This window comes from Scylla paramamosain, chromosome 21 (genome assembly GCF_035594125.1).
Source record: "Scylla paramamosain isolate STU-SP2022 chromosome 21, ASM3559412v1, whole genome shotgun sequence".
Classification (NCBI taxonomy): Eukaryota; Metazoa; Arthropoda; class Malacostraca; order Decapoda; family Portunidae; genus Scylla; species Scylla paramamosain.
In genome coordinates, this window is record NC_087171.1 from 15,169,293 (window position 1) to 15,194,529 (window position 25,237).

The following is a 25,237-nucleotide window of genomic DNA, read 5'->3' on the forward strand; positions in this document are numbered from 1 at the left end:
ATATACTGATAGATACTTATTCTCTCTCTCTCTCTCTCTCTCTCTCTCTCTCTCTCTCTCTCTCTCTCTCTCTCTCTCTCTCTCTCTCTCTCTCTCTCTCTCTCTCTCTCTCTTCATCAGGAGGCACCGTCTCAGCCCTAACAGACTAGGGAAAACTAGACGTTCTCTCTCTCTCTCTCTCTGGAAATAATGAAAATAAAGAAATGGCACGAAAAATCACGAAACTTAAACCTCATTTCAAGATCACCTTCAGGTTTGGAAGCAGCTTCATTACAGAGAATACTGGAATGGAAGGCACTGATAGGATAGTATGAAAAAAAAAAAGGAAAAAATAAAAAGAAAAATGGTGTTGCAATCATATCCTCACGGAGTTACTGAGGAGGAAGAGAGTGTCGCTATATGATTGTGATGTTACTGAAGAACACTGTCTATAATAATTGCAATCCTGTGGTCATCACGTGGGAGAAGCATTCACGTGAGGACGCTCAAAAAAATCATCAGTCCATCCACAGAAAAGAAGCTGCTGTATATTGAAACGTACTTCTCTCCACATGCAAAGAAACCTGGCCAAGGGTGACGAGGGAAAATAAATAACAAGATCCGTTTTAAATGAAGGAGGAAAACAGTCACAGTAGTGTTGACCAACCGAGTTCTGTTACTTTGCTCTCTCTGATTTCTAAACCTGAACATTAGCATACATAAGACACACGTGCCCAGTTCTCAAGGTGAAGAAAATACTAGCAAAAGTTTGACCTGAAACCTCCAAGCTTCGGGCGGGAGAGATCCGGAACAAATGCAAGGGAAATACGCGGCGGATCCTGCATGTCCTGGCAGTGTATATATAAAGGCAGGCGCGGGGTGGAGCGGCAAGACTTGTGCTCGCCTCAGGAGTGGTGGCAGTAGCATTCTTTCCCTCCCACCGCACACACTGAGAAGTAAGTCGTGCTCCATTCGTCTTTTCTTGCTTTCCCTTGTGTTTTGTCTGCGTTGCTTCGATTCTCCGGAGATCCACGAGTCATGTCATCATTTCAACTGTTTCTTTTTCTTCGGCTCTTTCTTTTTTTTTTTTAGACACTCACCAGTCATACTATTTGAACTGTTCCTTTTTCTTTTTCGTTTTTTTTTTTTTTCCTCGATTCATGCTCATAATTAATTGTGTTTTATTCGTATTCGTATACTTATTGTTTTTTGCCTTTCTCGTGTGTGCAAAGTTTCGGTTTCCTTCCATCCTTTATCTAGTCAAGTTTAAATTGCTTCTTTTCTTCTTCATTGCATACATTCATAAATAACCTGTGTGTGTGTATGTGTGTATGTGTGTGTGTGTGTGTGTGTGTGTGTGTGTGTGTGTGTGTGTGTGTGTGTGTGTGTGTGTGTGTGTTTTCGTGTGTGTATTCGTCACTTCCTTTATGTTGTGTCTGCAAAAATTCCATTCTCTGTGATCTGCTGGTGAAGTTCGAACTGATTTTTTTTTTTTTTTCATCGTCACAAACTTGCAAATATGATGTGTCTTCAATGTATTCCTCTTTGTTATGACTCCTAGTAAAAGAAAAATTAAGTCGAGTCTGACCTGTTGATTTTGGACTAAGTGAGACGCGGAGCCGCAAGAACAAGGCCATATCACGGGAGTATGGGACGGCGCTTCCTATCTTACCGAGACACTGCCAAACCCAACCTTTCGGCCGCGAGGGGAGCACTTTACCAGGCATCTTCGGTTTCGACTATTTCTTGCCTCTGCTTTGACATTGTTCAGGTTCGACCAAGTTCATTTGACGAGAGACTAGCATACTCATAAATCTACTTAAGCTTCTCGTCTTTTTTTTTTTATGTTTAGCTCCGCAGTGTGAAGAAAAAAGGTGAAGGGTTTTTTTTTATCTTTTTCTTCTTTTCTTTTCTTCTTTGTTTCATTTTTTTTTTTTTACCGTAATGACACTGTGCACGAAGAATCTTTAAAAGCAAAAAAAACCTTTCAGTGACTTGTTTACCTGACATTTCATCATCATACAGTCGAAACAAAATTATTAAACGTTTCTAATCATAGTGGCCACGACAGACTTTGTGAGGCGAACGTCAGTTATTCTACACACACGTCAAGTTAACCGTAGTGTTCAAATGCGGCTGGAAAGATCATGTCAACACCAAAAAATAAAAAACAGTTTGATATATGTGTCCTGCATGACTTATAAGAATGAACTGATGCAACTGTCAATCATGCGACACACCTGAGGTTCTTTTGCGTCGTCCATTCCCTGCCACTCGCTTGAGAGAAACGCTAGCAATGTTAAATGTAAAGAAGTCTGCATGACTGGTGGCACATAGACTTCCATCCCTTCATCTCAGTTTCCATCAGCCTATTTCCATATCTCTGTAGATTCTGTAGAGTAAAAATAACACTTACATGCATACTTTTCGCACTGAGCGCCGTAAAGTTAATAGTAATATGTTCCTTACACTTCCGAAGCGTTTGAATGCAGACCAGTATAAGTTAAGGAGCAAAACTCAAGCAAATGAGCAAAATGATGGCCGTGAACAAAACACTCCTATTACAATGCTGGAGATCCACTGTTACGTCATTCAGGTTTAAATATTTACTCTCGGATAAACAAACTGTATCTGGTTTTATTTTTCACCACGATGATAAGAATTCATGTCATGCTTTCAAGTATATAGAATAGCGAAAAACTGTTTAATCACTTAACTAAAGCAGCAGTAGTAGTAGTAGTAGGAGGAGGAGGAGGAGGAGGAGGAAGAGGGGGAGGCGGAGGAGAAGCTTTATTTCGCTGTTGTTGGTGCTGGTGTTGTACGTGATGATGACGGGATGATGATGGTGATGTGAATGAAAGATGCTTCCGATCTTAGAAGTGGGGGAAAAATGGAGCAAATTGCCGGGATGGGAGGAAGTGAAGGACGGGAAGGGACTGAGTGTTCAAAAACAAAGCGAAAATGCAATAACCGGTAGTGTAGTACAGGAGGAACGTGGCGTAACCTTGTGCACCATTCAGGCAACGCCCAAATCCCATATTCTGAAACATTTCCGCGCCGCACCTCCATTACTTTCAAAAGGCTCTAATTGAAGTTACACATAGTTGTTTCTGTGATACTAGTAAAAGATTAACAAAATTTCTACATTATTAACAGGAGAACCACTCTTGAAAACCCGGCTAATCATCTCTGTGGCCTTTGAAAATAGCTGTGATGAGAGAGCAAAGCGTTTCTGAAAATGGGTCCATCGACTTATCATCTCGACTGCTTATAACAGCCTCTACGAGTTCATAAAGCGCTGGGGTTTTCAAGGTTCTTTTCATAATTCTAGGGATAGTTCTACAAGGACTCTGCATCATCACTGAGTAAAACACATCCATAAGAACCCGATCAATTGCTATTGCGGCCTTTAAAAATTGTCTTAGTGAGACTTCAAAGTGTTATAAAATGCGGACATGAGCAGTAGGTAACAATACATCTTCATCTTTGCTCAAAATAATAAATAAGAGCTTACCTACAATACCTACGTAACATATACTACACCCGATTAAGACACGATTAGTTATTTTTGTGGCTTTTAGAACTGGTCCTAGTTAGAGTTCAAAATGTTTCAAAATACGGATAAGAGCAACAGGTAGCAACACATCCTTATCACTGTTTAAAAAGAAAAATAAATAAATCAATTCAAGTTTATGTACAGTACAACATATACATAACATACACGTCACGTCACAAAGTCACTCAAGCTGTAAAAAGACTACCCAGTAATCCCAACACCACCTTTCTTTACCTGGGAGACATTGAGGTCATTGCCACTTCCCCTACCTTAATCAGTCTTTCATGGCGGTGGTTCTGCAGTCACTTACTCGCACATTGCTCTTTCGTCAGATTTCCTGCATCATAATAATCATTTCGAAAGTGTGACTGGCGATGAATTTCACTAACGAATGTTCTTGCCTTAGAGGGTTTGCTGAGCTGAATAGAGTACGTGTTCTCTACGAGTCACTGTCAGGAATAAAAAAAATGTATATAAAGTATGTGTATGCATCAGTATGTTGTTGTTATTTTGTGTCTTCGTGTGTGTGTGTGCGTGTGTGTGTGTGTGTGTGTGTGTGTGTGTGTGTGTGCATGAGAGAGAGAGAGAGAGAGAGAGAGAGAGAGAGAGAGAGAGAGAGAGAGAGAGAGAGAGAGAGAGAGAGAGAGAGAGAGAGAGAGAGAGAGAGAGAGAGAGAGAGAGACGTACAGACACACACATAAGCGTCGACAAATAGTTCAGACTAATAAATCAACAAAATACAAAACGACCATCAACATTCCCTGACCCTCTCCTGACGATGATGTCCTTGACTGCAGTGGGCGTGCGAGTGTTGGTGTTCCTGGCGGCGGCGGCGGCCGTCGCCATGGCAGGCTACATCCCGCCAACCAAGAGCTTCGGCGCTGGATCATCGGCAGGGTCCAAGGCTTCGGCATCCTCTTCTTCCTCTTCCTCTGCCTTCGGCTCCTCCTCCGCAGGGTGAGTAGCGAGTGGTTAGTGAGAACACACACACACACACACACACACGATCGTTTTGATAACTTATCTAATTGTTTGTTTCAGAGCCTCATCAGGATCAGGAAGCTTCAGTGCTGCTGGTGGTCATGGCGCCGGCGGTTCTGCTGGTGGCCACGGCGCTAGTAGTTCATTCGGTTCTGCTGGTGGTGCTGCTGGTGGTGCTGGTGGCGGCCACGGCGCTGGCGGTTCATTCGGCTCTGCTGGTGGTGCTGGTGGCGGCCACGGCGCTGCCGGTTCATTCGGCTCTGCTGGTGGTGCTGGTGGCGGCCACGGCGCTGCCGGTTCATTCGGCTCTGCTGGTGGTGCTGGTGGCGGCCACGGCGCTGGCGGTTCATTCGGTTCTGCTGGTGGTGCTGGTGGCGGCCACGGCGCTGGCGGTTCATTCGGTTCTGCTGGTGGTGCTGGTGGCGGCCACGGCGCTGGCGGTTCATTCGGTTCTGCTGGTGGTGCTGGTGGCGGCCACGGCGCTGGCGGTTCATTCGGTTCTGCTGGTGGTGCTGGTGGCGGCCACGGCGCTGGCGGTTCATTCGGCTCTGCTGGCGGTGCCGGTGGTGGTCATGGCGCTGCCGGTTCATTCGGCTCTGCTGGTGGTGCTGCTGGCGGCCACGGCGCTGCCGGTTCATTCGGTTCTGCTGGTGGTGCTGGTGGCGGCCACGGCGCTGGCGGTTCATTCGGTTCTGCTGGTGGTGCTGCTGGCGGCCACGGCGCTGGCGGTTCATTCGGTTCTGCTGGTGGTGCTGGTGGCGGCCACGGCGCTGGCGGTTCATTCGGTTCTGCTGGTGGTGTTGGTGGCGGCCACGGCGCTGCCGGTTCATTCGGTTCTGCTGGTGGTGCTGGTGGCGGCCACGGCGCTGGCGGTTCATTCGGCTCTGCTGGCGGTGCTGGTGGTGGTCACGGCGCTGCCGGTTCATTCGGTTCTGCTGGTGGTGCTGGTGGCGGCCACGGCGCTGCTGGTTCATTCGGTTCTGCTGGTGGTGCTGCTGGCGGCCACGGCGCTGCCGGTTCATTCGGTTCTGCTGGTGGTGCTGCTGGTGGTGCTGCTGGCGGCCACGGCGCTGGCGGTTCATTCGGCTCTGCCGGAGGTGCTGCAGGCGGCCACGGCGCCGGCGGTTCATTCGGCTCTGCTGGCGGCCATGGCGCCGGCAGTTCATTCGGTTCTGGTGGCGGTGCGGCTGGTGGTCACGGCGTCAGCGGTTCATTTGGTTCTGGCACTTCCCATGGAGCAGGTTCATCTGGCTTCGGAACTTCTCAAGGCGCCGGTGCATCGGGTACCAGCACTTCTCATGGCACCAGTTCATTCGGTGCCGGTGCATCTGGTTCTGGCGCTTCTCACAGCTCAGGTGCCTTCGGTTCCGCTGGTGCAGGCACTGGTGCCTTCGGTTCCGCTGGTGCAGGCCACGGCGGTTCTGGTGCCCTCGGTTCATTCGGCAGCGGTGCAGGAGGTCACGGGGCCGCTGGAGGCTTGGGAGCTGGTGGGCACAAGGTGACAGTGGTGAAGCAGACACGCCCAGGGTCAGTCTTCGTTGCTTCCAAGGGCACGGCTCCTGATGGCTCCTTCCACTCCAGCTCATCCTTCTCCTCCTTCAGCTCCTCAAGTGGGAAGGGAAGCGCAACTGCCTCCGTGCACGGTCCCGGAGGATTGCTCACCGCCACTACTGTTGGTGAGTCCTGCTGCAGCTTTTGAAGGTGCTACAGAAACTTGTTATAAGTATTTAAATGTGTGAGTTCTGTTTTTCTTTTCTTTTCTTCTTCTTCTTCTTCTTCTTCTTCTTCTTGTTATTATTACTATTATTGCTGGAGGGGGAGGTTATTATTATTATTATTATTATCATTATTATTATTATTATTATTATTATTATTATTATTATTATTATTATTATTATTTCTAGTTTCTCTTTCTTGCTGAAAAGGGAATTCTCTTTTGCGGCTTTCATCTACTATATCACCAGACTGAATTGAAATAGTCATATTTACAAAACAACCTGTGCAATCTCAAACGTTCAGGCATCTTAACTCGACAATTTCTAACAAGCTACAAGGGGACTTTCTTGGTTTTTTTTTCTTTTATAATTCTAGTGATAGTTGAATAAAGAGTGCTTTTATGATTTTAGTGATATCTGAACAAAGATTCTTCATCTTCAATGACAAGAAAACCCATGAAAATCCAAATTATCATCTCTGTAGTCTCTGAAAAAATTTAATCTTATGAGAGGTCAAAGTATGTTTGTACATGAGTGTTTTAAGTATCACTCATAACATCCTTTTCTTTTTACTACACAGGCCGTCCCGGACAGTGTCCCTCTATCACCTCCTGTGGTTCTGTAGGGTATGGCGCCAAGTGTAATTCAGACACTGACTGCAGCAATCCAACAGACAAATGTTGTTTCGCTCCCTGCTTCGGCAACCAATGGACGTGCACAAAACCCCAAGCGAAGAAGCCGTGGTAAGGCCTTCTAGCAAGCGCCCATCGCCCCGCCTCCACAACACGCGACCTTTTCGTTGACAGGGACGAGAGAAGACGACACTGCGGTGTTTACGATTGAGATAATAATGCCGTGTCCGTGAAGCTTCGTTAGTAGTGCTGAACAAGAATTCACGAAGCGTTCAAGAGTGATGGGAAGCCAACATCGTGGTTTCCTCGTGGTTTCTTTGCTATAATTGTTTCCATATGGCTTTGTTGGTAATACAAATAAAGATGAAAATTTGTTGACAAACGTATAAACAAAACTTTATTTTGTAGTATCTGTGCTGTATTTTGCCTATTTTTCTTACAGGCTCTGGTGGAAGTTATTTTATTTCTTTCAAAGATGTTTTGATGATTCTAGTAGTAATTTAACAACTGTTCTGTACCATTGCACCAGCAATTATCTGCGGCAGTGGCACGGTGGTTCTTTGCGTGCATGGTGACCAAAGCGTCCTTAGGTGTACGAGTACGAACCCTGGCTAGTCTGAGGTTAGGAAGGGCGTCCACTCGGGTTAGAAGCTCCCAAATGCTACATCAGAGTCCTCTGTTAGGAAGCACCATCCTAACCTTGATCCATCAGGGGAACACATGTAAAATCTCCACCCTCCAAAAAATGTAACCTTTACTTCTGTAAATTACATTTCTTAACATCTTATGGGTAAATTTGTATTCTACTACATTTTTGGGAGCACAACTCAATCACGTAAGAACATGAGAACGTAGAAGAAGCTGTAAGAAGCCAGCAGGTTTACATGTGGCAGTCCCTTTCCAAAGCATACATACATATTATCCATCATAAATTTATCTAATATTTTAAACTTCCTTATTTATTCAGCACTAAAACCTAAATACTGAGTATATTCCAATCACCTACTACTCTATTTGACAACCAGTATCTTTCTGTTTCCTTCTCAAATTTAACCTTGTTAAACTTCAAACTCTTACTTCTTGTTCTGGTCTGACTACCAGCCCTGAAGATATAGCCATCATCAGTAGGGGGAAGGGAGATGGTTGCTAGTGTACTGGATTGTGGGATGAGTGATACTGCACTCCATGTTGGACAAATGGAGGTGTAGGGGACGGGGTGCCGAAAGGTAGTATGAGGAGTTGTGGGATGAGTGATGCTGCATCCGGGGCTAGACAGATTGATGTGTAGGGAGGAAGTGGAAAGGTAGTGTAGGATTAATGATGCTGCAGCCCAGGCTGGACAAATGAAGGTTTAAGGGGGGTGTGGGAATTTAGTGTGGGAGGTTGTGAGATGAGTGATGCTGCACCCCAGGCTGGACAAATGGAAGTATAGTGGAGGGTGTTAGAAGGTAGTGTGAGGGGTTTTGAGATGAGTGATGCTGCAACCCAGTTTGGACAGATGGAGGTCTAGGATGGGGTGGTAACAAGGTAGAGTGTGGGGGGTTGTGGGCTGAGTGATGCTGCACCTCAGAATGGGATAATGTCAGAAGGCAGTGTGGGGGTTGTAGACTGGGTGTTGCTGCACCATCTGGCTACGACTACACAGTCACTCTCAAACTGAATTTATCTGTGATGTATACCTTTCACCTAACTCCTCTGACTATAAGAAATTCTTTAACTACTTAACTTCCAAAGTGGAGCACATTCTGACTCTCTTCCATTTTACGGAGATCTCCATTCTTGGAGACTTGAATGTTCACCACCAGCTTTGCCTTTCCTCTCCCTTCACTGACCATCCTGGTGAACTAGTCTTCAACTTTGCTATCCTCCACGACCTAGAGCAATTGGTGCAACACCCTACTCGTATTCCTGACCGTCTTGGAGATACGCCCAACATTCTTGACCTTTTCCTGACCTCTAATCCTTCTGCTTATGTTATTAACCTCTCTTCTCCATTGGACTCCTCCGATCACAATCTCATACTCGTATCTGTATCTTATCCTATCGCTCCAATCCCTTCTAAGGATCCCCCTAAGCGAAGGTGTCTCTGGCGTTTTGTCTCTGCTAGCTGGGGGTACCTGAGGAGGTATTTTGCTGATTTTCCTTGGAATGACTACTGCTTCCGTGACAGAGACCCGTCTCTGTGTGTCGAGCGCATAACAGAGGTCTGGCATGGAGGCGTACATTCCTCACTCTTTTTCTATACCTAAACCTTCCAAACCTTGGTTTAACACAGCCTTTTCTCGTGTTATACATGATAGAGAGGTGGCCCACAAAAGGTACTTAAGCCTTCCATCACCAGAATCTCTTGCACTTTATATTTCTGCCTGGAACCATGCCAAGTCTGCTCTCCAACTGGCCAACAACTCCTTCATTAATAGAAAGTGTCAAAATCTTTCAAGATCTAACTCCCCTCATGATTTCTGGGACCTAGCCAAAAATATCTCCAATAACTTTTTTTTTCTTATTTCCTTCCTTTATTTCAACCAGATGGCACCACTGCTATCACGTTTACCTCTAAAGCTGAACTCTTCGCTCAAACCTTTGCTAAAAACTCTACCTTGGATGATTCAGGACTTGCTCTCCTCCACCCTCTGACTACTTCATGCTACCTATTAAAATTCTTCGCAATGATGTTTTCCATGCCCTTGCTGGCCTAAACTCTCAGAAGGCTTATGGATCTGATGGGATCCCTCCTATTGTTCTGCGAAACTGCGCCTCCGTGCTTGCACCTTGCCTAGTCAAACTCTTTCAACTCTGTCTGTCAACATCTACCTTTCCTTCTTGCTGGAAGTTTGCCTACATTCAGCATGTTCCTATAAAGGGTGATCACTCAAACTACCGTCCTATTGCTTTAATTTCCTGCCTATCTAAAGTTTTTTAATCTTTCCTCAACAGAAAGATTCTTAAACATCTATCACTTTACAACCTTCTATCTGATCGCCAGTATGGGTTCCGCGAAGGCCGCTCTACTGGTGATCTTCTGGCTTTCCTTACTGAGTCTTGGTCTTCCTCTTTTAAAGATTTTGCTGCCTTAGACATATCGAAAGCTTTTGATAGAGTCTGGCACAAAGTTTTGACTTCCAAATTATCCTCCGACGGCTTCTATCCTTCTCTATGTAACTTCATCTCAAGTTTCCTTCTGACCGTTCTACTGCTGCTGTGGTAGACGATTACTGTTCTTCTCCTAAATCTATTAACAGCGGTGTTCCTCAGGGTTCTGTCCTGTCACTCACTCTCTTCCTATTATTCATCAACGATCTTCTAAACCAAACTTCTTGTCTTATCCACTCCTACGCTGATGATACCACCCTGCACTTTTCCACGTCTTTTCACAGACGTCCAACCCTTCAGGAAGTAAACATTTCACGCAGAAAAACCAAAGAACGCCTGATTTCTGATCTCTCTAAAATTTATGATTTGGGCAGAGCAAACTTGGTATTGTTCAATGCCTCAAAAACTCAATTCCTCCATCTATCAACTCGACACAACCTTCCATACAACTATCCAATCTTCTTCAGTGATACTCAACTGTCTGTCCTTTTCTTATAATCTAAACTGGAAACTTCACATCTCATCTCTAGCTAAAAACAGCTTATATGAAGTTAGGCGTTCTGAGACGTCTCCGCCAGTTTTTCTCACCAACCCCCCCACCCTCAGCTGCTAACTTTGTACAAGGGCCTTATCCGTCCATGTATGGAGTATGATTCACATGTCTGGAGGGTGTTTTCCACTCATACCGCTCTTTTACACAGGGTGGAATCAAAAGCTTTTCGTCTCATCAACGCCTCTCCTCTAACTGACTATCTTCAGCCACTTTCTCATCGCCGCAATGTTGCATCTCTTGCTATCTTCTACCGCTATTTTCATGTTAACTGCTCTTCTGATCTTGCTAACTGCGTGCCTCCCCTCCTCCCGTGGCCTCGCTGCACAAGACTTTCTTCTTTCTCAACCCTATTCTGTCCACGTCTCTAATTCAAGAGTTAACCAGTATTCTCAGTCATTCATACCTTTCCCTGGTAAACTCTGGAACTTCCTGCCCGTTTCTGCATTTCCACCTTTCAACTCTTTCAAGAGGGATGTTTCAAGACACTTATCCTTCATTTTTTTTATTACCACTTTGGACCCTATTCGGGGACCGGCACCTCAGTGGGCCTTTTTTTTTGGGGGGGTGATTTTTGTTGCCTTCGGCCAATGTCCCTCCTACATAATATATATATATATATATATATATATATATATATATATATATATATATATATATATATATATATATATATATATATATATATATATATATATATATATATAAAATACCTCCAATCGTTTCAGAGCAACCTGGCCGCACCTTTCCTGGCAAAGCCTTGCGTCAAGGAGAGCCTAACGGAGGACAGCACGTGTAACAGTCTCATTTTCTTCTTGTCATCATCAGTGCTGATTGCACCACGCACTCAAGGGAAGATAATCATCACACATTCCACTCCCCTTACTCCACTCTACCAAGAAAGATTAATTGCAATGGCAAACATAAGTTTATGTTTATTTCTGAAAATCAAAATAAGGGAAAATATTACATATTGATAAGCGACATATTTAGAGAGGGAGGATGGCACAGCACTTCTGCAGACCATGAACCGCATTCTCAAACTACTCGACTATTTTGAACAAACTCTAGTTGAAGATATTGTGATTTTTAAGAATGTTTTTAAGACCCTAGTAATAAATTAATGAGCATTTTTCACTATCCGTAGGAGAAATACCCGCGGGAATCAGTCTAATCATCTCTGTGGCCTTTGAAATTAATCTTTAAGAGAGCGTAAAACTTTTCAAAACACGGATCTTAGAGCAGAACCTACGAACAACAGAAAGCAAAAGCTTACCTCCCTCCTCCAAACAGCTTCTTCCACGGGTTTTCCCAGCCTGCAGAAACCACAAATAATAATATAATGAGAACATGAACGCGCCCACGGGCTGTGTGCGTCAGAACCAAAGGTGAACAAAGAGAAGGATATAGATAAGAAAAAGAGATTTTACTCTCAGTTGCGTCCTGAATACACTCAAACCTGCACTCTTAAACTCATTGTTCTCTTTAGGATTTTTTTTCCACATGCTAGAAATGATTAGTTAGGTTCTTATAGGTGTTTCTCCCCCTTTGATGTTACATAGTCCTTCTAAACTATCACCAAAACCATGAAAACACCCTTGAAAAAAATTCCACTAGAGCCTGTCAAAAGTAGATTGGCTCAGACACCGAAAAGTTTTGAAACACGGACCTATATGGGGAAAGAGAAACAGTTTTAATTTCAACCTTTTGACCTCAGTAAGGCGTAGGCGGCAAGAAACTCTGAATCACCAGCCGCCCAAGCAGCCCAATCCAGCCAGAATGCAACACCGGTTTCCAGAAGGGTTTTCCTCTGCCCAGAGCGAGGCAGCACTGCGTGACGGGGAAAAGCCAAAATACTCAAGACATGCATGCGGAAAGGTTCCCCAAGGGCGGCGCTCGCATAGGGAGAAACGCAACATCAAAAAAGATAAATAAATAAATAAAATAAAAGGATAATGAATGAACTGAGCACACTTCGTTTAATGAAAAAACAAAACAAAAGAAAATTACAACTAAACAAAGTAAGCAAGATAGATAAATAGATAGACAGATAGATAGATAGATAGGTAGATAGATAGATAGGTGGATTAGCAAATAGAGTAAATAAATAGATAGATAAGCAGATAGACAGACACATATATATATAGATAGATAGATAGATAGATAGATAGATAGATAGATAGATAGATAGATAGATAGATAGATAGATAGATAGACAGGTAGATAGATAGGTAGACAGACAGGTAGATAGAAAGATGATAGAAAGATAGATAGATAGATAGATAGACAGATAGATAGATAGATAGATAGATAGAAAATTGAAAAATATAATAAAACTAACGTATTCCTTAACCATTTCGCAAAAAAGGTATCGAAACTTCAGAAATGAAAACCGAAGCCTCTGAGGAAAGTGGAACACACAGTCAGTTAAGGGAAGGAAGAACACAAATCAGGCTGCAAGTAATTAAACATACGCAGCAAGCCAACATCATCGGTTCACCATTTCGTAAAGAGGCATACACATTCACAATGAAGTACAATGGGGTTGAATAACTGGCAGAAAACCGCATACCTACCTCTCATTCAAAGACACTAACGACAAAATAATCTGCAGGAAAGTTGACTCTTTGAAATCAGCCTTTATTTTCCTCCTTTTTTTTTTTTTAAGCGTGTGTGTGTGTGTGTGTGTGTGTGTGTGTGTGTGTGTGTGTGTGTGTGTGTGTGTGTGTGTGTGTGTGTGTGTTTATACCAGCCTCCTTCATATGTACGTACACAGAAATGAAATCAAACTGAACAAAACAAGTCAAGTCGAGTCAACATTCTATTTCCTAACCACACTTCGTACGAATAATTGCAGCAGATCGACAGACATATCCCGCTGTGAGAGACTTCGTGGAAAAGAGAGAGAGAGAGAGAGAGAGAGAGAGAGAGAGAGAGAGAGAGAGAGAGAGAGAGAGAGAGAGAGAGAGAAAAAAAAAAAATGAATGTCTGACTCTGAAGTGAACACAATCCAGTTTTTCAAACGTGCTGACCTTTAGGACTCACACTCGGCACACTCGGGTTCCCTGAACTGACACGGGGCAAGACAACCACAGCTGAGGACGCGACCCTGATGGAAAATGTGGCTCTTTTATGATAACCTGCATTATTATTATTCTTTTTTTTTTTTTTTGCTATCATCATCATCATCATTACCATAAAAAATTCGAGATATAACAATATCTATCAAATACAATACAACTCAACTCATACAAGAATACAAATACACTTCTATCAGACTGGAGCGCGACAAAAAATTCACGGGATCAACCACGGCGACTGGATGTGAAAATTACCAGGACCTCGCCGAAGTCTCCATAATACTACTCATGAACGGAAGCTTCCTTATTAGCCTCACCTCTCCACGTTGCCTTGAGCCGAGCCGTGTGCATGAATAGCACTTCCGCTTGGTTGACTGACTGTTTAGTTCATTGACTGACTGGCTGATTGACTGACTGACTGGCTGGTTGGTATGACTGACTGACTGGCTGATTGACTGCTTGACTGGTTGAATGACTGCTGATTGGTTGTTTGAACTAAGGCGCCACAACATCGGAATAATGCAGTGCTTCTGTAAGAAAGGGAAAGGAAAGGGAAGAATTTTTATACGTGTAAAAAATTAGTTCACCGAAAGAAACTGTTTATCTATTTTTTTTTTTTTTATATACCTGTTGAGGAGTCTCGTCAAGGGCACAAAAACTAGAGTAAAAATAAAAAAAAAGAGGTTTGCAATACCGCTTTCAAAAAAGGACACAATAGAAAAAGAATATCATAAAAAAAACTTTTGTTATAATGTATGAAAGCTGTTCTATCACCCAGACTCAAAAAACACCCGCATGAACTTTGAAATAAAAGAAAAAGGAGTGACTGAATTTTTAAAGGAAGATTTCGATCACAATGCTGTATGAAAATAATTCTGTCAGCCAGATACCAAAACACCTTCACGCACAAATAAAAAGATGAAAGACCACTCTAAGAACCGCTACCAGTAACAAAATATGATACTGAGGAAAAACCTAAAGTGTTCTGCTCATCCTGTGGGTGTCCCCGCGGGCCGCAACATTCAAGGAAGGGCGGCGTCGGGAAACCCTGACCCTCACCGCGCGCCAGAGAAGCTCTCAGGTATAAATATTCCAGGCGAGAAGGTGAATCACATCAGTCAGCAACTATCCGTCCTAGAGTGAGGAGGACTACTAGCTTCACAACATCATCATGAGTACGTGAAGAACTTACCAGTAGTTACTTTTATCCTCAGACGTAGTGATTTAATGATAACACTTAAATCATATATTTTTAAGTGGACTCTGGGAAAACTTCCTTTGGCAATTTCTTATTTTGAAAAGCTAATTGTATTGTTGTTATTCAAATACTCGTATGGCTATTCAAGCAGTCTCGAGAAACTTAACACGTCTGTTCTCTTGCTTGTTCTTGCTTTTGTCCTCTTCATAATGACAGGCCATGTAAATTAACTGTTTCCAATAACATCTATAACGACTCACTTGTGTCGCAACGGAGTTGTTCAAGGCAGTCAGGTGGAGATAATAACATATGTACCGTCCCTCCCGCAGGCCGAGGCGCACTGTTGCTGGTTGGAGTGGTGGCGTGCATGGCGGTGCTTGGCTCAGGCGCGCCGTACGGCACCCACAAAGGCGGACGAGTGAAAGGCCACGGCTCCCAGTTTTCGTCATCCTCTAGTTCCTCCTCCTCCTCTTCAAGTTCTGCCTCCTCCTCAGCATCGTCCTCCTCCTCCTCCTCCTCCTTGTCCTCGTCCAGCTCCTCTGGCTCGTCCTCAGGCGACAGGTTCCATACGCAGTCCTCCCGTCATGAGTCGGAGAAGGAATCTGCGTCATCCGATGCTTCTTCCTCTTCATCTTCATCTTCCTCCTCATCTTCCCATAATTTCTCTGAGTAAGTTCGCGTTTTTTTTTTTTTTTTCCAGTAAATACACGTATGTGGAAGTAGGAAAATATTAAGTTCAACAGTAATAGAACACAAGAAAAACTTGAGTATTATGAAAAAAGATGGTCGTATAAGTATTTTCAAAGGCCACAAAACAGATGGTCAGTCAAATTTTCATAAACATTTTTTTTTTTTTCACTTTTATGTTGTTTTCTTCCAGATTTGGTTCCGGTTCATCTGGTAGTGCATCAGGAAGCCACGGTGTCCACGGTTCAGTTTCCGGTTCCCAAGGTTTTGGAGTAGCGGGAAGCCATGGTTCTGGCGTTGGCTTTGACTCCACCAGCCACGGCTCCTCTGGTTCTTCCGGTGGTAGCTTCCAATCTGGCTCATCTGGTTCTGCTGGTGTCGGCTTCGATTCCAGCTCATCTGGTTCATCTGGTGTTGGCTTCGATTCCTCCAGCCACGGTTCATCTGGTGCTGGCTTTGATTCCTCCAGCCACGGTTCATCTGGTGCTGGCTTTGATTCCTCCTCCAGCCACGGTTCATCTGGTGCTGGCTTTGCTTCCTCCAGCCACGGTTCATCTGGTGCTGGCTTTGATTCCTCCTCCAGCCACGGTTCATCTGGTGCTGGCTTTGCTTCCTCCAGCCACGGTTCATCTGGTGCTGGCTTTGATTCCTCCAGCCACGGTTCATCTGGTGTTGGCTTCGATTCCTCCAGCCACGGTTCATCTGGTGCTGGCTTTGATTCCTCCAGCCACGGTTCATCTGGTGTTGGCTTCGATTCCTCCAGCCACGGTTCATCTGGTGTTGGCTTCGATTCCAGTTCATCTGGCTCATTTGGTGTTGGCTTCGATTCCGGTTCATCTGGCTCATCTGGTGTTGGCTTCGATTCTTCCAGCCACGGTTCTTCTGGTGTTGGCTTCGATTCCGGTTCATCTGGCTCATCTGGTGTTGGCTTCGATTCCGGTTCATCTGGCTCATTTGGTGTTGGCTTCGATTCCGGTTCATCTGGCTCATCTGGTGTTGGCTTCGATTCTTCCAGCCACGGTTCTTCTGGTGTTGGCTTCGATTCCAGTTCATCTGGCTCATCTGGTGTTGGATTCGATTCCAGTTCATCTGGCTCATTTGGTGTTGGATTCGATTCATCTGGTTCATCCAGCAGCGGTGTTGGCACTTCCTCTGCTCCTTCACAGTTCTACGGTGTCCCCACCAAGGGTTAGAAAGAACAGTGACAGAGCCTCGAGATAATAAAAATGTTATCTACAAGCTTCGATGTCTTTGTATGCGTTTTTCAGTCTTTGTTGCCTTTATAAAAGAACATTAATAAATAATTGAAAAATTATCTATATGTTTCTAGTGGCCTCTTTTTTAATATGAATAAACATTGGACACACACACACACACACACACACACACACACACACACACAATTGTAATTATCATTATTGGTCATTTATCGAGTGGCACCCTTGAGTCTATCAGAGATTCAGAGGACGCATGGAAAAGGGTGCGGTAGGTATACCTGTGTGGTATAGTGAGACAGGAATGGGAGAGAGGGAGATAAGAAAGGGAGTGAAGGAAAGGAAAGGAGACAGTTTGAGAAAAGAGGAATGGTCGATGCAATGCAAGAATTATTATTATTATTTCTATTTTTTTTTTTTTAGTTGTTTTGCTGTAAGCTGCGGATATATCTGTCTTTTAAAAAGATAAGAAAAAAGATATAAAAAGATATATCTGTTCTATTGGGTGACGTCAATGAGTAACTTGCAAAAAGTAAAAGATGGAATTTCTCAAAAACTACTCAACGAATTTTAATGAAACTTAAAAGGTGTCATGTTATAATTTTCATAAAATTCCTTATGTCATCTTTGAAGTAGCGCTGCGAATGTGCAGTCAAAATTCCAACTAATGAACTGATCAAGCTCAAATTTTGTAAAAATTTATAAGACTGTAAGTATTGAAATTCTGCATGTAAACTGATATTATTAACATTACTGCCACATATATTCATATTTTAGCAGAAATGAGCAGAGGTTTTTTTTCAGAAACGATACTGAGAAATTTCAAGAAAAGGAACATCCTTTTTATCATTACGAGCGAAGCGAAATTTACTATGCAGGTTGTTGTTCCATTTTGAGGGGCCCGGCCCGGCCTGACCCTAATGCTATTAAAACTACGCGGAACTACGCTACGCTATTTGCAACATTACTGCGCATGTGCAAAATGCATTTTTTTTCTTTTTTTATAAACCAACCGTCAGTTTTCTACAATATTCACCAATTTCTTGTCTCAACAAGAGCAGACTCATACCACTGAACGCTGAATTAAATTTCCTATCCAACGGCATATAGCACGATCATTGTGCTCTCGTAAAGTTTTGAGCTAGAGTGATTTGAATATTAGCCAAGTGCGCTATGTGCCGGTGCCTGAAATTGCCTCTCTCTCTCTCTCTCTCTCTCTCTCTCTCTCTCTCTCTCTCTCTCTCTCTCTCTCTCTCTCTCTCTCTCTCTCTCTCTCAAGTACGAAGGCACAGTTTCGGAGAACAATAGGAGGGACCCCATCAGGTCCATAAGCCTTCCGAGAGTTTTGGTCAGCAAGAGCATGGAAAACATCACTGCAAAAGATTTTAATGGGTAGTATGAAGTAGTCAGAGGATGGAGGAGAAGGAGGAACAAGCCCTAAATCATCCAAGTTTTTAGCAAAGGTTTGAGCGAAGAGTTCACCTTTAGAAATAGATGAGATGGCAGTGGTGCCATCAGGTTGAATTAAAGAAGGAAAAGATGAAGAAGCAAAGTTATTGGAGATATTTTTGGCTAGGTGCCAGAAGTCATGAGGGGAGTTAGATTTTGAAAGATTGATACTTTCTGTTAATGAGTGAAGGATTAATAGGAGGGACCTAAATGAAAGGGACACACACACACACACACATATAAAATATTGATACCAGTAAAACCCCTCGGAAGGCGATTGACGAGCGAAGCTGTCAGTAATGCATCAGTGGAAGGGGTATTTCAATAAGAGAGAGAGAGAGAGAGAGAGAGAGAGAGAGAGAGAGAGAGAGAGAGAGAGAGAGAGAGAGAGAGAGGCGCCGTCAAAATACACGAAAAACATGAGTGACAAAATATCGACATACTTCCATTTGAATATCAGAGAATCAGTTGGAATAGATCTAAGACCTTTACATGTTTAAAAATAATTATTTTGATTTTTACCTGGTAAATATAGATTACAAATGCGTGTGACTCAGATATAATGATTAGCAAGGTGAGACCAGCCGCCAGCCAGTAAGTCGAGGGTCGGCAGTGACAGGCAGGATGGGGGTTGTCGAGAAGGTAAACAAGTCTTTCTTATTATTTTTATGGTGTTTCCTCTTTACTACTTGCACTCTGGTAAATACTACTGATTCCCGGTTGTTGGCAGTGTTAAACAAAAAAATATCTGTGGAGAAAGAGGAGGATTAGAGCAGTGTGGAGGAAGATGAGATGTGCACACAGGCGGGCACCCCAGACTGGCCTGAATTGCGGCACTGGCTGACCAAGGCAAAGGAATTTTAAGCAGACACAAGCCTCTGGATCCTAACTAAATTACTGGATGATATTTAAATGACATTAGTGTTTTCAGCCAAAAATGTGGTTAGGTTAGATTAAGTGCAGATCAATTCAGTTCATTAATTTCATTGTCTCCATCATTGCAGATCAAGGTTTGAAAAAAAAAAACAAGTAAATGTAAGGTAATCCTCAAGCTATTTAGCTATACAACACTAGCCACTGTATTAAAGACTGGACTAACATTATAATGGAAGAGAACTTTATTGATATTTCTGGAAGGATAGAATAGGGCACTTGATAACATAAGTAAAATATCTTAGGTTTAAGTTCGGTAATATTGGCCAAGCTCAGCAATGTGCCTATATCCAGGGGAAATTGTCCACACCAATGGTCTTGCCTCAGTGGTTGGTGAGTGCAGCCCCTATCAGTAGACTCATAGAGATTGATGGATTTACGAGTATAATGATATCTTTTCTCTTGCAGATGGATGTCATGGAGAGCAAGAAGGGTGAAGGCTACAAGCCGTATTACACCCACAAGATAGAAAATCTACAAGTCATTATATCTGAAAAAATGCAAGATCTCAGAAGACTTCAAGCACAACGAAATGAACTCAATGCAAAAGGTAGGGAAGGTTTTAAGATAGCATATACTGTATACTGAAAAAAGGCAGAATATGAACGTAGGAAAAACCATCAGTTGTACCAGTTGTACGTTTGTGTTACCACTGGCCAGTTATGCTGAATTGTCCTAATATAATTTTTATACATTCAGATCACTGATGATTAAACTCCTCTGCAATTCCACTGTATGTACTCTATTGTGCCAAGTCTGGCATGGCAATTTTCCAACCAGGTAACAGGCATTTTGTTGTCAAAGTCATCTTTTCCTTTTGTAAATGTCATCATCAAAGGGGTCAGCTCAGGCAGTGATATACTTACTTATTCATCATAAAACCTGACAACTGATGGATCCTTAACAATTCACAAAGTATGTAAGAATGAGGGAAATTGCTAAACACAGTGGAAATGAATGCTGTATGTTATTCAACACTAGTGGAGACATAGGACCCCCAGCAGGCTGGGCCATGTCTGGCAGGTCTGAGTTCCTCCCAACCTAACCTCTTCTCACCTGACCTGATAACACTGCAAGGAAAATACACAACTGGCAACTCAGACCTGCCAGACATGGCCCAGCCAGCTGGGGACTCACATTTTCACTAGTGCCTGGCATTCTACTAATGCCCATGACTGTACATCCTGATATTTAAGGGGACCCACCATGAACTTGTAGTGACTTTACAAACTGCTGTTGGATGCTTATCCCCTCTCCCCTGCCCCATAATTAAACTTTCCCTTAATCCTACAGTTCGTCTGTTGCGGGAGGAGCTACAGTTGCTGCAGGAACAAGGTTCATATGTAGGGGAGGTTGTGAAGCCTATGGATAAAAAGAAAGTCCTTGTGAAGGTTCATCCTGAAGGAAAGTTTGTTGTTGATCTCGATAAAAACATTGATATCAACCAGGTGACAGCTAACGCCAGAGTGGCTCTGCGTAATGACTCCTACACACTACACAAAATTCTCCCTAATAAGGTATGTGTGTGTGTGTGTGTGTGTGTGTGTGTGTGTGTGTGTGTGTGTGTGTGTGTGTGTGTGTGTCCATCTTAAACAGAGACTACTAAATTCTTATGTGACTTCATTATACAGTGGAACCTTGGTTCTCAAACTTAATTCATTCCTGAATGCCGTCTGAAATCCAAAATGTTCGGAAACAAAACTATTTTCCCAATGGAAATTAATATACAATGGATTAATCCATTCCTGGAAACCTGTTGACCATCTTAGCAGCTTTTGACAGACACTCCACAACATCTCCAGCTCAGAAATTATTTATCCAGAAAGGATGTATTGAATCAACATATTGACAGAACTTATCAGAAGACATTGTTTAAGCTGTCCAGATATTCTCTTCATCACCAATCTAGTGAGGGAAGCCATACAAAGTGACACAGAGAGTAGTAACCCACTTACTGCCAAACTGAAGGTAATCTTAACACTTAGACATCTTGCTACTGAGAAAAGCTACTGGGAAAATGCAGTTGTGTAGTAGTGATGGCATTGTCGGTCATCAAGAGAGCCACAGGTGGCTCGGGATTATTCCTGAGCACTGAAAACTGTTTGTTTACATCGAGACTCTTCAACAGGATTATATTTCACTTATTTCAAAGATTGAATTACTGTTTTATCCACTGTATCTCTCCTCCAAATACATAAAGATGAAGGAAATATTTATAGAAACTATTAATTAGTAATAAACAGTAGCATTTGCTTTTGTCTTCTGGTATTTGAAATTTGTTCAAGAACTGAATTATGGTGTAGCAACTGAAGTAATTATGAGTTCAAAATTTCGTTGAAAACCAATTTGTTGGAAAAGGGAAGCATTCAGTAACCAAGGTTCCACTCTATTTAAATTTATATATCTCATTATCATACCAACACTATTATGGTTTTGATCACAGCCTGAGGAAAGTGCTGTTGTGTGTAATTTCCCTCTAACTCCTTTTCAGCTATACAGTACCACCAAATTTAATGGTATCCGAGTTTTGTAGTCTTCAAGTTTCACACCGAATCCTAAATTCTTACCATCTCAACTTAGGTCCATTATCTTCTTGTGGTATATGCATCATGCATTCCTACAATTGATGTCACAGATAGTAAAAATAAAGACATACTTACTATGTACACCCTGCCTCCATAGAAAGTGTTCCTAAGAACAGGCATCAGTATAGCCTCAACAAGGAAAGAGTAATTTTCCTATAAACCTCTGCTTTGAATTTTGGATCTGAGAAACTCCAGTGGACATTCATTACCCGACCACTTAACAAGTGCTAGTTTTCAGCAGTCTGTGTTGACTCTATTTGGTGTCACAGGTTGATCCTCTTGTGAGTCTCATGATGGTGGAGAAAGTGCCCGACTCAACCTATGAGATGGTGGGAGGTCTGGACAAGCAGATCAAGGAAATTAAGGAAGTAATTGAGTTGCCAGTGAAGCACCCAGAACTCTTCGATGCTCTAGGAATTGCTCAACCCAAGGGAGTGCTGCTCTATGGACCACCAGGCACAGGTTAGTTTACATTCCTTATTTATACACCATCATTGTCATTTTGCTATTTGTATGCAACAGCAATTAAGCTTTTTTCCCTTCCTAAGTCATAAAAAATCTCAGCACAACTTTGTTATTTCAGGAAAGACCTTGTTAGCCCGTGCTGTTGCTCACCACACTGACTGCACCTTCATTAGGGTGTCAGGCTCTGAGTTAGTGCAGAAGTTCATTGGAGAAGGTTCAAGGATGGTGAGGGAGCTCTTTGTTATGGCCCGAGAACATGCTCCCTCCATCATTTTCATGGATGAAATTGATTCCATTGGGTCCTCACGTATTGAGTCAGGCTGTGGTGGAGACTCTGAAGTACAGCGCACCATGCTGGAGTTGTTGAACCAGTTGGATGGTTTTGAGGCAACAAAGAATATTAAGGTAAGAGGCAGCTTCCGTAAATATATGAAACATTGTTAGATTTTTACCTCGTATCATAACACTAACTGCAGTTGTATGTCTAATTGCAAAATATTTCTCAGTGTTTAATTTTTTGGTTAGGAACATCATTGTTTGAATTTGATGTAAGTTCCCTAACATTAATCCATGAGATTTACTACAGTCAGTCTTTGTTCCTTTTCTTGTGTGTGCTTTTGAGGTCAGATTCAGTCCATAATTCTGTATTGTATGCATACACACATGTACAATTCTAATCAGCAGTCATACAAAATCAATCTTGGCTAATCTGAGGTAACAAGGCATGTTCATTTCAGTGTTTGGGAAATTAAAAAATATTACATTACAACAAAATAGCCTATTGGATCGAATAGTCACTGACTTTTCTTGCTCTACAGGTTATCATGGCCACAAACCGCATTGACATCTTAGACCCAGCACTGCTGCGTCCAGGTCGTATTGACCGAAAGATTGAATTTCCTGCACCCAACGAAGAGGCAAGGCTGGATATTTTGAAAGCAAGTATCATTGACTATGCTTCTTGAATCTATTATTAAACTTGGTGAACACCAGATAGGGCAAACCATTACCTCATATGTTGAAATTAGTTGATAAATGAATATGAAACCAAAAAACATGAGATGATGCCAGTATTAAGTTGAGGTGACATTGACTAGCTACAGTAGTTCTTCATGTATGTAACTGATCTGTTGATTTTCAGATTCATTCCCGCAAAATGAACTTAACAAGAGGAATAAACCTGAGAAAGATTGCAGAGATGATGCCTGGAGCCTCAGGAGCAGAAGTTAAGGGTGTGTGTACAGAGGCCGGCATGTATGCCTTGCGTGAGCGTCGTGTGCATGTAACCCAGGAGGACTTTGAAATGGCCGTTGCAAAGGTCATGCAGAAAGACAGTGAGAAGAACATGTCTGTCAAGAAGTTGTGGAAGTAGATAAATAATTATGTAATAATCATCAAGGCATATTCTCTTCAGTATTTTTTTTTTTTTTTTTTTTTTTTTTTACATATATATATATATAATCTTATTGAACTCTACCTGAAGTGATAGAATGTTTTATGCCAACAAGTTGGATTTTTGCTTTGAAAATCTAACAAGATATGTATTAGCATATTCTTGTAGTTGAATGGTTAATAAATTTCTTAAGAAACATTGCTAATTATTTTATTGATACTTCTGAATTAGACTGGTGTGAAGAGAGTTATAATACTAAATAGAAAATATGTAACTGAGTATGGTAGATGCCATGGATACAAGACAACAACTTTAGAAAGTCAATAAGTGTTACATAACTTACATCACAACATACACTACCAATAGTTATGTGGATTGCAAGTTACCAGACAATTTTCTCCCTTTAGTCAATGTTAACATTTCACTCAAGTTTGGTGGTTCTGCCTCACCAATTGCAAAAAGTTAGTCTTAGATGATGACAATGAAAGTTATCAATAAATGGAAATGTATGAAAGTGGAAATCAAAATCCTCTCTGCCTCAATACAATTCATAAATCCAGTAAGTCATTTTTTTTTTTTTCTTCAAGTACCTGCCACTGGATAATTTCAATCACCACTTGCCTTTTCTAATTTTATCCTCATTACACATGGATGGACTAAAGTTTGTCACGAAGAGAACGGGTTTTCTCCACTTTTATGCCTTGCTATATATAGTGTGTTTAAAGAAAGTAGACAAGACCAAAACTATATGTGTTGAATTTGTGCTGAGCTATAAAAAAGAAAAATCTGCACTTGCCCTCGTGATCTCTTATTTATTAAACATTCTTTTTTTTTTTTTTTTTGCTTTTATTCATTGATGCTTGGAGGTAAAGAATATATGGCCATAATTATATTCATATTATTCTAAAAGATGCTAAAATTAGTGAAAGCAGATGGCTAGATACTTTACTACCTTACTTCCACAAAGGGAAAGCAGCATGTTTATCTTTTTTTTTTTTTTTTTTCACTCGTGATTTAGTTTAATATTACTTTCTTAAATGTCCCCATGTGAATAGGAGTCTTCCAGTCTGCTCAGAATAATAATGAATGCTCAATCAATATAAGATCAGAATTATGTAAATTAGTTGTTGGGATTCAACGTTAGTGAGGTGACCAGTATTACTTGAGTTTGTGCTTCAGCCATCCAACTGCCTCACTATTTCAACTATTAAACTTTCTACTACTAGCATGCGGCAGTAAAGCTGTAGTTCATAAGGTTGATTATGATCCACACACATTTCAAATGGTCACGTATCACCAGTTACTGATGTTAAGTCTCAATTTTAAGAACATACGTTTTAGATTCAAAACGAGTTAATATGCGTTAATCCACGAAAACTCAAATAACACCAACAAAACACCATTATATTTGGATAGTAGTAGTAGTTGTTGTTGTTGTTGTTGTACAGCAGTAATAGTAGAGCACTATAATAGCAGTAGTACGGAATACAGCCTTGACAGCGGCATCCTTTTTCGTAATCCACATTAGTTGATATGCAGTTCTCGTAAAATGATAACTTCTTCCTGAACCGTCTTCTCTTGTCTTTACTTTATCATTGCCCAAACAGTAGTAAGCAGTATATATTTACTCTCTGGATAAGGGTGATGCAATAACTAATAGATAAACTTTGCTCAAATCCGCGTCACGTATCTATGGTGACGAAACAGACGGACCTGATTGATTGATT

The 25,237-nt window shown here is 42.1% G+C and overlaps 3 protein-coding genes across 3 annotated transcripts; all 3 read left to right on the forward strand.

Annotated features, from left to right (window-relative positions):
- Window positions 1-778: 778 nt before the first annotated feature.
- Window positions 779-7,259, forward strand: LOC135111082 (uncharacterized). Its single transcript, XM_064024012.1, has 4 exons — window positions 779-935; window positions 4,333-4,492; window positions 4,577-6,192; window positions 6,812-7,259. The coding sequence occupies exons 1-4, from the start codon at window positions 794-796 to the stop codon at window positions 6,976-6,978; spliced, it is 2,085 nt and encodes a 694-aa protein (XP_063880082.1). The 5' UTR covers window positions 779-793; the 3' UTR covers window positions 6,979-7,259.
- Window positions 7,260-14,621: 7,362 nt separating this feature from the next.
- LOC135111083 (uncharacterized protein DDB_G0271670-like) lies at window positions 14,622-16,786 on the forward strand. The gene is made up of 3 exons (XM_064024013.1): window positions 14,622-14,761; window positions 15,114-15,453; window positions 15,665-16,786. The coding sequence occupies exons 1-3, from the start codon at window positions 14,758-14,760 to the stop codon at window positions 16,662-16,664; spliced, it is 1,344 nt and encodes a 447-aa protein (XP_063880083.1). The 5' UTR covers window positions 14,622-14,757; the 3' UTR covers window positions 16,665-16,786.
- Window positions 16,787-18,713: 1,927 nt separating this feature from the next.
- LOC135111085 (26S proteasome regulatory subunit 8) lies at window positions 18,714-23,710 on the forward strand. Its single transcript, XM_064024014.1, has 7 exons — window positions 18,714-18,776; window positions 19,476-19,617; window positions 20,361-20,584; window positions 21,922-22,114; window positions 22,236-22,522; window positions 22,936-23,055; window positions 23,259-23,710. The coding sequence occupies exons 1-7, from the start codon at window positions 18,759-18,761 to the stop codon at window positions 23,487-23,489; spliced, it is 1,215 nt and encodes a 404-aa protein (XP_063880084.1). The 5' UTR covers window positions 18,714-18,758; the 3' UTR covers window positions 23,490-23,710.
- Window positions 23,711-25,237: the final 1,527 nt, after the last annotated feature.

Bases quoted from the DNA above. Each gene is read 5' to 3' on its own strand.
- LOC135111082 (XM_064024012.1), top strand. From the start codon at position 794: ATGCAAGGGAAATACGCGGCGGATCCTGCATGTCCTGGCAGTGTATAT. The intron at 936-4,332 runs GTAAGTCGTGCT...CCTTGACTGCAG, and splicing joins CCCACCGCACACACTGAGAA to TGGGCGTGCGAGTGTTGGTG. The intron at 6,193-6,811 runs GTGAGTCCTGCT...TTTACTACACAG, and splicing joins GCTCACCGCCACTACTGTTG to GCCGTCCCGGACAGTGTCCC.
- LOC135111083 (XM_064024013.1), top strand. The intron at 15,454-15,664 runs GTAAGTTCGCGT...GTTTTCTTCCAG, and splicing joins TCTTCCCATAATTTCTCTGA to ATTTGGTTCCGGTTCATCTG.
- LOC135111085 (XM_064024014.1), top strand. The intron at 22,115-22,235 runs GTTAGTTTACAT...TTGTTATTTCAG, and splicing joins CTATGGACCACCAGGCACAG to GAAAGACCTTGTTAGCCCGT. The intron at 23,056-23,258 runs GCAAGTATCATT...GTTGATTTTCAG, and splicing joins CAAGGCTGGATATTTTGAAA to ATTCATTCCCGCAAAATGAA.